Genomic DNA, 12,481 nt, shown 5'->3' with positions numbered 1-12,481 from the left:
CCCCATAGACACATGTGTTTGAATGTTTGGCCCATAGGAACTAGCGCTATTTGGAGATGTGACCTTGTTGGAGTAGGTGTGGCCCTGTTGGAGGAAGTATGTTAATATAAGAGTGGGCTTTGAGATCTCAGATGCTTAAGCCCAGGTTCTGGGACACAAAGTTCTTTTGCTGCTACTTGAGAGTCAAGATGTGTAACTCTCAGCTCTTTCTCCAGCATCATGTCTGCCTGCATGCTGCCATGCTTCCCTCCATGGTGATAGTGGACTAGACCTCTGAAACTATAAGCCAGACTCAAATGTTTTCTTTTATAAGAGTTGCTGTGGTCATGGTGTCTTTTCATAGCAGAAAAACCCTAACTAAGACAACACCCCTATGATGACCATTGGACTAGGCACTGACCTATGAGTATACCAGAATATTATTTAGTATCATTTAATTGACTTTTTTGCCAGTCATGTTTGCTTCTGCCCTGGGTCTCTGGGCTGACCTGCTTCTGGTTCCTGCCTCTCCAGTGTCACTCATAGGCTCCTTCTCATGGCACAGGTGAGAAGTTTGACTAATCTTGGGTTGGCCACTATCATAAGTTCTGTGCACATCTTTTTTTTTTTTTTTTCTGCAGCACTTTTATTTCTTTACACAATGACGTGTTGCTGGGGCCTAATGTTCTCATTGAACAGTAGAAAACCAAAATTTGTCATTTCTTAAAGAATTGAGTACAAAAAACCTTACATAAATTAAAAGGGTGAGTACATTTACAGGTGTCGATGCAAACGTTCCCAACTCAAGGCAAGTAACAACCCATGGTGGTCAGGAGGGAAGAAACCAGAACGCAAACTGGGTCCTAAGGCTCGGACTTTCCCACCCTGTTAGACTGGCAAGAAGGAGTGGTAACTGGTTCAGGAACCCTTGCCAGCCTCAGGAAATCCTGGAAGTCTGCTGTTGGTTAATACCCTGCACAGATCACTCCGTGGTGCTCACAGAGATCCACCAGGCTGGGGCTTTCTCGTCCACAGCGTGCTCTCCCCAGCCCCCAAGTGACTGAGCCACATGAACTAAGGACTAAATCAAGATATGCACAGGGTATTAAACATATACCAAGGGAGCAGTTAACTTGAATACAAGGTCAAAAATCAGCAACAAGTTCTACGATCCAGTGCTGATATCAGATACAAGCTTCAAGGACAAATTTCTTCTCAAAGGCTTATTCCAGTTTCATGAGGCTAGCATGAGGTGTATACATTTGCCAGGGCAAATCGATACTTCCATATCAGCTCATGCAGCAGATTCCTGGCACCTGCTCAGTCCATCTAGAAGCATTTGCGGTGGACAATGGAGGGGCCCGACTCATCATACTCCTGCTTGCTGATCCACATCTTCTGGAAGGTGGACAGTGAGGCCAGGATGGAGCCACCGATCCAGACTGAGTACTTGCGCTCAGGGGGAGCAATGATCTTAATCTTCATTGTGCTGGGTGCTAGGGCTGTGATCTCCTTCTGCATTCTGTCAGCAATGCCTGGGTACATGGTGGTACCACCAGATAGCACTGTATTGGCATACAGGTCTTTGCGGATATCCACATCACACTTCATGATAGAGTTGAAGGTGGTCTAATGGATACCACAGGACTCCATGCCCAGGAAGGAAGGCTGGAAGAGTGCCTCCGGACACCGGAACCGTTCATTGCCGATGGTGATCACCTGCCCATCGGGCAGCTCGTAACTCTTCTCCAAGGAGGAAGATGATGCAGCAGTAGCCATTTCTTGCTCAAAATTCAGGGCAACATAGCACAGCTTCTCCTTTATGTCACGAACAATTTCCCTCTCAGCAGTGGTGGTAAAGCTGTAGCCCCGTTCAGTCAGGATCTTCATGAGGTAGTCTGTCAGGTCCGGGCCAGCCAGGTCCAGACACAAGATGGCGTAGGGAAGGGCGTAGCCCTCATAGATGAGCACTGTGTGTGTGACCCCGTCACCAGAGTCCATGACAATGCCAGTGGTGTGCCCAGATGCATACAAGGACAGCACCGCCTGAATGGCCACGTATATGACTGGGGTATTAAAGGTTTCAAACATTATCTGCGTCATCTTCTCTCTGTTAGCTTTGGGGTTCAGGGGGGCCTCGGTCAGAAGCACCAGGTGCTCCTCAGGGGCCACACGCAGCTCATTGTAGAAGGTGTGGTGCCAGATCTCCATGTCGTCCCAGTTGGTGACAATGCCGTGTTCGATAGGGTACTTCAGGGTCAGGATACCCCACTTGCTCTGGGCCTCATCACCCACGTACGAGTTTTTCTGGCCCATGCCCACCATGACGCCCTGGTGTCGGGGGCGCCCTACGATGGAAGGGAACACGGCCCTGGGGGCGTCGTCGCCAGCAAAGCCGGCTTTGCACATGCCGGAGCCATCGTCAATGACGAGTGCGGCGATTTCTTCTTCCATTGCGATCAGCGAAGGACGCGGCGGCAGTGGCGACGGAGCAGCGGCAAGAAGCGCAGTGTAAGCCGGCGGAGTGTGAGACCTTCTGTGCACATCTTGTGGAAAGAATAGAATGTAGGTTAAAAGTTTTGTGGCTGGATTGATGTTCTACTCCCACTGCTAGGAGATTTGTCTAATTATAGAATATGGCCAATTCAGGCTCTGACCCCATATCCCCCATTATTATCAGACTTCACTAGAGTTACTCTCATAGATTCCAGGGTGGGTCTCATTGAACTAAATCTCTACATCACCCCCCTCAAAACACCCCCACAATTCCAGTCATCTCCCCTAGTACCCTCCCTATATCTCCCCTAGACCCCATCTAATCTCTCCTGGTTCCTTCCCACCCACCCCAAGTCTACCAGAAAAATCTATTTTGTTTCCCCTTCCCAGGGAGATATATATGTCCCCCTGAGAACTCTCTGGGTCTGTGAATTATAGCATATTTGTCATTTACTTAACATCGAATGCCCTCTTAGAAGTGAGTGCATACAATTTTTGCCTTTCTGGGTCTGGGATGATTTTTTTTTTTTATAGTTCCATCCATTTGCCCACAAATTTTTGTGATGTCATTGCTTTTAACAGCTGAATAAAACTCCATCGTGTAAATGTACCACATTTTCTTTAGCCATCTTTGATTGAGGAACATCTAGGTTGTTTCAAAATTCTGGCCATTATGAATAAAGTCACAATGAACATAGTTGAATAAGTGTCCTTGTGGTAGGATGGAGCATCCTTACATATATGCCCAAGACTGGTATAGCTGGGTCTTGATGTAGAATGGTTCTCAATTTTCTCTGGAACCAACATATTGATTTCCATATTGACTGTATAGTTTGCACTCCCAGAGCAAAGGAGGAATTTTCCCCTGCTCCACATCCTTGAACTGTCATTCAGGTTTTTACTCTGAAAGTAAAAGATGGAATATCAAAGTAGTTTTGATTTACATTTCCTTGATGGCTCAGGATGTTGAACATTTCTTTAAGTATTTCACAGACATTTGAAATTCCTCTGTCTAGAATTCTGTTTAGAGCTATACCTCATTTTTGAATTGGATATTTGGTTTGTTGATGTCTAGGTTCTTGAGTTCTTCATATATTTTGGATATTCACCTTCTGTCAGATGTGAGGTTGGTGAAAATCTTTCCCAATTCTATAGGTGGCCTTTTTGTCCTACTGACAGTGTCCTTTGTCTTACAGAAGATTTTCAGTTTCATAAGGTTCCACTTATTCATTGTTCAGAAAGTTGTCTCCTGTGCTAGTGAGTTCAAGGCTATTCCCCCCACTTTCTGTTAGGTTCAATGTATCTGGTTTTATATTAAGTTGTTTTATCTACTTAGATTCGAGTTTTGTACAGGATGATGAATATGAATCAATTTGCATTTTTCTACACAATGACATTCAGTTAGACCAACACCACTTGTTGAAGATGTTTTCCAATTTCTATTGTGTATTTCTGGCTTCTTTGTCCAAGATCAATTGTTCACAGGTGTGTGGATTTACATACTGAGTCTTCAATTTAATTCCATTGATCAGTTTATCTGTTTATAAGCCACTTCTGGTTTTTTTTTTTTTATTACTATAGCCCTGTAAACCAGGGGTGGGGCTACCTCCAGATGATCTTTTATTGTACAGGATTATTTTAGCTATCCTGTTTTTTTCCCATATTAAGTTGAATAGTGTCCTTTCAAGGTCAGTAAGAATTGAGTTTTGGGCTGCCTTGACTTGGCTCAGTGGGAGAGTATGTGCCTAACCCTGCAGATACTTGAGGTGCCAGGTTGGGAGATACCTGGGGAGGGCACTCTCTCAAAGAAGAAGTAGGGAGGGACTTGTGAAGGAAGACTGGTATGGGTGCAGCAATCAGATGTAAAATAAATTAATTATATAATGGGAAAAAAGAATTTTATTCGCATTTTGATGAGAATTGCATTGAACTGTAGTGTTATTTTGACTTCTTCCTTTCCAATTTGTATCCCTTTGACCTCCATTTGTTTTCTAATTGCTCTAGCTAGAACTTCAAGTACTATATTGAATAGATAGGGAGAGAGAGGACAGCCTTGTCTAAGTCCCTGATTTTAGTGGGATTGCTTCAAGTTTCTCTTCATTTAGTTTGATGATGCCTACTGGTTTGCAGTATATTGCTTTTACTACATTTAGGTATGGGCCTTGAATTCCTGATCTTTCCAAGACCTTTAACATGAAGGGATATTGTATTTTGTCAAATACTTTTCAGCATCTAATGAGATGATCACATATTTTTTTCTTTGAATTTGTTTATATACTGGATTACAGTGATGTATTTCCTTATATTGAACCAACCCTGCATCTCTGGGATCAAGCCTACTTGACATGGTGAATGATTGTTTTGATGTGTTCTTGGAGTCATTTTTTTGAGAATTTTATTATTTTTGCATCGATATTCATAGGGAAATTGACCTGGAGATCTCTTTCTTTATTAGGTCCTTCTGTGGTTTAGGTAGCAACGTAACTGTGGCTTGATAGAACAAATTAGGTAGTGTTTCTTCCATTTCTATTTTGTGAAATAGTTTGAAGAATATTTGGAATTGGGTCTTCTTTGAAGATATGATAGAATTCTGCACTAAAACCCTCTGGTCCTGTGATTTTTTTGGTTGGGAGACTTTTAATGACTGCTTCTATTTCATAAGGGGTTATCATACTGTACATGGTTAATCTGACCCTGATTTAACTTTGATACCTGAGATCTGTCTAGAAAATTATCCATTCCATCCAGATTTTCCAGTTTTGTTGAGTATAGGCTTTTGTAGTAGAATCTGATAATTTTTCTTAAATTTCTTTGCAGTCTGTTGTATGTCTTTTCGTTTCTCATTTGGTTATTTTGGATGCTATCTCTGTGCCCTATGGTTAGTCTGGTTAAGGGTTCATCTATCTTGTTGATTTTCTCAAAGAACCAGCTCCTGGTTTTGTTAATTCTTTGTGTAGTTCTTTTTGTTTCTGCTTGGTTGATTTCAGCCCTGAGTTTGATTATTTCCTGCTGTCTACTCCTCTTTGGTGTATTTGATTCTTTTTTTTTTTTTTTTTTTTTTTCCAGGCCTGATTTTTCAAGGGATGCCAGATACGCAGATTATATGGGCATTTCCCCGATTAAGCAAAACAAAACAGATCCAACTGAGCAGGCAGATGGAGCCCTAAACTGCTAGATATTTTTGAAATCTGCAGTTCAACCAGGTGAAGGAGCCTGTCACCCTGTGACTGGCAACAGAAGATTCCCAATCTTCTTTATTTATTTTGTTGGTTTTGTTTTTTGTTTGTTTGTTTTGGCTTTATGATTAACTAGAAACTTGGAAATTTTTACAAAAACAAGGACCATATAAAGGTGAAGTAGTTAGCGCACATGTGGAAGTAAACTAGTAGTATTTGCATTTTAATTCCCTTATAGGCAGCTTGAATCTGTTATAAATGCTAACATCTGTATACATATGACTATGGACTGCGAGTTTATGTACATAAACACGCATGAATGTTTATTTTTTAATCACTGATCATTGGTATTTGCTTTAAGAATATATTGTTGTCCCAGATTGGGTTTGAGTTTTGTGTTTTTTTTTTATTCATCATAACCATGGAATAGAAATTCACCCTTTGCCTGGAGTTGCTTTGTTTTGGTTTTTTTTTTTTAATATTTTTATTACATATTTTCCTCAATTACGTTTCCAATGCTATCCCAAAAGTCCCCCATAGCGCCCCCCACTTCCCTACCCACCCATTCCCATTCTTTTGGCCCTGGCATTCCCCTATATTGGGGCATATAAAGTTTGCAAGTCCAATGGGCCTCTCTTTCCATTGATGGCTGACTAGGCCATCTTTCGATACATATGCAGCTAGAGACAAGAGCTCCGGGGTTCTGGTTAGTACATCATGTTGTTCCAACAATAGGGTTGCAGATCCCTTTAGCTCCTTGGGTACTTTCTCTAGCTTCTCCATTGGGAGCCCTGTGATACATCCAATAGCTGACTGTGAACATCCACTCCTGTGTTTGCTAGGCCCCAGCATCGTCTCACAAGAGACAGCTATATTTGGGTCCTTTCAGCAAAATCTTGCTAGTGTATGCAATGGTGTCAGCGTTTAGAAGTTGATTATGGGATGGATCCCTGGATATGGCAATCTCTAAATGGTCCATCCTTTCATCACCGCTACAAACTTTGTCTCTGTAACTCCTTCCCTGGGTGTTTTGTTCCCAATTCTAAGAAGGTGCACAGTGTCCACACTTTGGTCTTCATTCTTCTTGAGTTTCATGCGTTTAGCAAATTGTATCTTAAATCTTGGGTATCCTAAGTTTTGGGCTAATATCCACTTATCAGTGAATACATATTGTGTGAGTTCTTTTGTGATTGTGTTACTTCACTCAAGATGATGCCCTCCAGGTCCATCCATTTGGCTAGGAATTTCATAAATTCATTCTTTTTAATAGCTGAGTAGTACTCCATTGTGTAAATGTACCATAATTTCTGTATCCATTCCTCTGTTGAGGGACATCTGGGTTCTTTCCAGCTTCTGGCTATTATAAATAGGGCTGCTATGAACATAGTGGAACATGTGTCCTTTTTACTGGTTGGGACATCTTCTGGATATATGCCCAGGAGAGGTATTGCTGGATCCTCCGGTAGTACTATGTCCAATTTTCTGAGGAACCGCCAGACTAATTTCCAGAGTGGTTGTACAAGCTTGCAATCCCACCAACAATGGAGGAGTGTTCCTCTTTCTCCACATCCTCGCCAGCAACTGCTGTCACCTGAATTTTTGATCTTAGCCATTCTGACTGGTGTGAGGTGGAATCTCAGGGTTGTTTTGATTTGCATTTCCCTGATGATTAAGGATGTTGAACATTTTTTCAGGTGTTTCTCTGCCATTCGGTATTCCTCCGGTGAGAATTCTTTGTTCAGTTCTGAGCCCCATTTTTTAATGGGGTTATTTGACTTTCTGGAGTCCACCTTCTTGAGTTCTTTATATATATTGGATATTAGTCCCTTATCTGATTTAGGATAGGTGAAGATCCTTTCCCAATCTGTTGGTGGTTTTTTTGTCTTATTGATGGTGTCTTTAGCCTTGCAGAAGCTTTGTAGTTTCATGAGGTCCCACTTGTCAATTCTCGATCTTACAGCACAAGCCATTACTGTTCTATTCAGGAATTTTTCCCCTGTGCCCATATCTTCAAGGCTTTTCCCCACTTTCTCCTCTATAAGTTTCAGTGTCTCTGGTTTTATGTGAAGTTCCTTGATCCACTTAGACTTGACCTTAGTACAAGGAGATAGGAATGGATCAATTCGCATTCTTCTACATGTTAACAACCAGTTGTGCCAGCACCATTTGTTGAAAATGCTGTCTTTCTTCCAAAGGATGTTTTTAGCTCCCTTGTCGAAGATCAAGTGACCATAGGTGTGTGGGTTCATTTCTGGGTCTTCAATTCTATTCCATTGGTCTATTTGTCTGTCACTATACCAGTACCATGCAGTTTTTATCACAATTGCTCTGTAGTAGAGCTTTAGGTCAGGCATGGTGATTCCACCAGAGGTTCTTTTATCCTTGAGAAGAGTTTTTGCTATCCTAGGTTTTTTGTTATTCCAGATGAATTTGCAGATTGCACTTTCTAATTCGTTGAAGAATTCATTTGGAATTTTGATGGGGATTGCATTGACTCTGTAGATTGCTTTTGGCAAGATAGCCATTTTTACAATGTTGATCCTGCCAATCCATGAGCATGGGAGATCTTTCCATCTTCTGAGATCTTCTATAATTTCTTTCTTCAGAGACTTGAAGTTTTTATCATACAGATCTTTCACTTCCTTAGTTAGAGTCACGCCAAGATATTTTATATTATTTGTGACTATTGAGAAGGGTGTTGTTTCCCTAATTTCTTTCTCAGCCTGTTTATTCTTTGTGTAGAGAAAGGCCATTGATTTGTTTGAGTTAATTTTATATCCAGCTACTTCACCGAAGCTGTTTATCAGGCTTAGGAGTTCTCTGGTGGAATTTTTAGGGTCACTTATATATACTATCATATCATCTGCAAAAAGTGATATTTTGACTTCATCTTTTCCAATTTGTATCCCTTTGATCTCCTTTTGTTGTCGAATTGCTCTGGCTAGGACTTCAAGTACAATGTTGAATAGGTATGGAGAAAGTGGACAGCCTTGTCTAGTCCCTGATTTTAGAGGGATTGCTTCAAGCTTCTGACCATTTACTTTGATGTTGGCTACTGGTTTGCTGTAGATTGCTTTTATCATGTTTAGGTATGGGCCTTGAATTCCTGATCTTTCCAAGACTTTTATCATGAATGGGTGTTGGATCTTGTCAAATGCTTTTTCCGCATCTAAGGAGATGACCATGTGGTTTTTGTCTTTGAGTTTGTTTATATACTGGATTACGTTGATGGATTTCCGTATATTGAACGATCCCTGCATCCCTGGGATGAAACCTACTTGGTCAGGATGGATGATTGTTTTGATGTGTTCTTGGATTCGGTTAGCAAGAATTTTATTGAGGATTTTTGCATCAATATTCATAAGGGATATTGGTCTGAAGTTTTCTATCTTTGTTGGGTCTTTTTGTGGTTTAGGTATCAGAGTAATTGTGGCTTCATAGAATGAGTTGGGTAGAGTACCTTCTGTTTCTATTTTGTGGAATAGTTTGTGAAGAACTGGGATTAGATCTTCTTTGAAGGTCTGATAGAACTCTGCACTAAACCCATCTGGTCCTGGGCTTTTTTTAGTTGGGAGACTATTAATGACTGCTTCTATTTCTTTGGGGGATATAGGGCTGTTTAGATCATTAACCTGATCTTGATTCAACTTTGGTACCTGGTATCTGTCTAGGAACTTCTCCATTTCATCCAGGTTCTCCAGTTTTGTTGAGTATAGCCTTTGGTAGAAGGATCTGATGGTGTTTTGGATGTCTTCAGGATCTGTTGTTATGTCTCCTTTTTCATTTCTGATTTTGTTAATTAGGATGCTTTCCCTGTGCCCTCTAGTGAGTCCGGCTAAGGGTTTATCTATCTTGTTGATTTTCTCAAAGAACCAGCTCCTTGATTGGTTGATTCTTTGAATAGTTTTTCTTGTTTCCACTTGGTTGATTTCGCCCCTGAGTTTGATTATTTCCTGCCGTCTACTCCTCTTGGGTGAATTTGCTTCCTTTTGTTCTAGTGCTTTTAGGTGTGTTGTCAAGCTGCTAATGTGTGCTCTTTCTAGTTTCCTTTTGGAGGCACTCAGAGCTATGAGTTTTCCTCTTAGAAATGCTTTCATTGCGTCCCATAAGTTTGGGTATGTTGTGGCTTCATTTTCATTGAACTCTAAAAAGTCCTTAATTTCTTTCTTTATTCCTTCCTTGACCAAGGTATCATTGAGAAGAGTGTTGTTCAGTTTCCACGTGAAGGTTGGCTTTCTATTATTTATTTTGTTATTGAAGATCAGCTTTAGTCCATGGTGATCTGATAGGATGCATGGGACAATTTCAATGTTTTTGTATCTGTTGAGTCCTGTTTTGTGCCCAATTACGTGGTCAATTTTGGAGAAGGTACCATGAGGTGCTGAGAAGAAGGTGTATCCTTTTGTTTTAGGGTAAAATGTTCTGTAGATATCTGCCAGATCCATTTGATCCATAACTTCTGTTAGTTTCACTGTGTCCCTGTTTAGTTTCTGTTTCCATGATCTGTCCATTGGTGAAAGTGGTGTGTTGAAGTCTCCCACTATTATTGTATGAGGTGCAATGTGTGCTTTGAGATTTACTAAAGTTTCTTTAATGAATGAGGCTGCCTTTGTGTTTGGAGCATAGATATTCAGGATTGATAGTTCCTCTTGGAGGATTTTACCTTTGATGAGTATGAAGTGCCCCTCCCTGTCTTTTTTGATGACTTTGGGTTGGAAGTCAATCTTATCTGATATTAGAATGGCTACTCCAGCTTGTTTCTTCAGACCATTTGCTTGGAAAATTGTTTTCCAGCCTTTCATTCTGAGGTAGTGTCTATCTTTTTCTCTGAGATGAGTTTCTTGTAAGCAGCAAAATGTTGGGTCTTGTTTGTGTAGCCAGTTTGTTAGTCTATGTCTTTTTATCGGGGAGTTGAGTCCATTGATATTAAGAGATATTAAGGAAAAGTAATTGTTGTTTCCTGTTATTTTTGTTGTTAAAGTTGGCATTCTGTTCTTGTGGCTGTCTTCTTTTAGGTTTGTTGAGGGATTACCTTCTTGTTGTTTCTAGGGCGTGGTTCCTGTCCTTGTATTGGTTTTTTTCTGTTATTATCCTTTGAAGGGCTGGATTCGTGGAGAGATAATGTGTGAATTTGGTTTTGTCGTGGAATACTTTGGTTTCTCCATCTATGTTAATTGAGAGTTTGGCTGGGTATAGTAGCCTGGGCTGGAATTTGTGTTCTTTTAGTGTCTGTATAACCTCTGTCCAGGATCTTCTGGCTTTCATAGTCTCTGGTGAAAAATCTGGTGTAATTCTGATAGGCTTGCCTTTATATGTTACTTGGCCTTTTTCTCTTACTGCTTTTAGTATTCTATCTTTATTTAGTGCATTTGTTGTTCTGATTATTATGTGTCGGGAGGTATTTCTTTTCTGGTCCAGCCTATTTGGAGTTCTGTAGGCTTCTTGTATGTTCATGGGCATCTCTTTCTTTAGATTTGGGAAGTTTTCTTCTATAATTTTGTTGAAGATGTTTGCTGGTCCTTTGAGTTGAAAATCTTCATTCTCATCCACTCCTATTATCCGTAGGTTTGGTCTTCTCATTGTGTCCTGTATTTCCTGGATGTTTTGAGTTAGGATCTTTTTGCATTTTCCATTTTCCTTGATTGTTGTGCCCATGTTCTCTATGGAATCTTCTGCACCTGAGATTCTCTCTTCCATCTCTTGTATTCTGTTGCTGATGCTTGCATCTATGGTTCCAGATTTCTTTCCTAGGGTTTCTATCTCCAGTGTTGCCTCATTTTGGGTTTTCTTTATTGTGTCTACTTCCCTTTTTAGGTCTAGTATGGTTTTGTTCATTTCCATCATCTGATTGGATGTGTTTTCCTGTTTCTCTTTAAGGACTTCTACCAGTTTGGTTGTGTTTTCCTGTTTTTCTTTAAGGACTTGTAACTCTTTAGCCATGTTCTCCTGTAGTTCTTTAAAGTCCTTCTTGATGTCCTCTACCATCATCATGAGATATGCTTTTAAATCCAGGTCTAGTTTTTCAGGTGTGTTGGGGTGCCCTGGACTGGGCGAAGTGGGAGTGCTGGGTCCTGATGATGGTGAGTGGTCTTGGTTTCTGTTAGTAGGATTCTTACCTTTACCTCTCGCCATCTGGTAATCTCTGGAGTTGTTATAGTTGTCTCTGTTCAGAGGTTGTTCTTCTGGGGATTCTGAGTATCCTCTGTCAGCAGACCTGGGAGACAGGCTCTCTCCTCTGAGTTTCAGTGGTTAGAGCACTCCCTGCTGACAAGCTTTCCTCTTAAAGGGAAGGTGTACAGATATCTGGGGTTTGGACCTCCTCCTGGCCGAAGAAGAAGGCAGAAAACAGGACCTTTCCCAGATGCTGTGTTGCTTTGGCAGGTCACAGAAGCTGTAGGCTTCTGTGGTACACACTCTCAGCTGTGCAGACTAAGTTCCTAAGTTCAGTGGAGTCCTGGATCCAAGATGTGCTCCCTGCTCCTGAGGCAGAGGGCTCCTGTGCAGGGCAGACCACTGTCTTCCAGCTAGGAGGGTGCCGGATGTCTGTGGCCCCAAAAGGGTGCTGCCTCAGCGGCTCTGTGGCTCCCGCCTGTCCCAGAAGCTGTCTGCCTCTGTGGTCCTCACTCTAACCTGTAGACTAAGTTCGGCGGAGTCCCGGAGCCAAGATGGCGCTCTCTGCAGGGCAGGTCTCTGTCCTCCGGCTGGGAGGGTGCCGGAAGTCTGCGGCCCCAAAAGGGTGCTGCCTCAGTGGCTCTGTGGCTCCCGCCTGTCCCAGAAGCTGTCTGCCTCTGTGGTCCTCACTCTAACCTGTAGACTAAGTTCGGCGGAGT

General features: G+C 41.6%; 1 protein-coding gene and 1 pseudogene across 1 annotated transcript; both read right to left on the bottom strand.

The window, feature by feature from the left end:
• Window positions 1-771: 771 nt before the first annotated feature.
• On the bottom strand, window positions 772-1,590 carry LOC147002386 (actin, alpha skeletal muscle). Its single transcript, XM_085843833.1, has one exon. The coding sequence runs from the start codon at window positions 1,588-1,590 to the stop codon at window positions 1,309-1,311; it is 282 nt and encodes a 93-aa protein (XP_085699959.1). The 3' UTR covers window positions 772-1,308.
• Window positions 1,591-1,608: 18 nt separating this feature from the next.
• Window positions 1,609-2,433, bottom strand: LOC110287780 (actin, cytoplasmic 2 pseudogene; annotated as a pseudogene).
• Between the last annotated feature and the right edge of the window lie 10,048 nt (window positions 2,434-12,481).

This window comes from Mus caroli, unplaced genomic scaffold (assembly GCF_978045245.1).
Source record: "Mus caroli unplaced genomic scaffold, Mus_caroli_1 scaffold_10, whole genome shotgun sequence".
Classification (NCBI taxonomy): Eukaryota; Metazoa; Chordata; class Mammalia; order Rodentia; family Muridae; genus Mus; species Mus caroli.
The sequence above is the reverse complement of the archived record's forward strand: the minus strand, read 5'-3'. Positions and strand labels throughout refer to the sequence as shown.

Coding starts and splice junctions, on each gene's coding strand:
- LOC147002386 (XM_085843833.1), bottom strand. CDS start 1,590: ATGAAGTGTGATGTGGATATCCGCAAAGACCTGTATGCCAATACAGTG.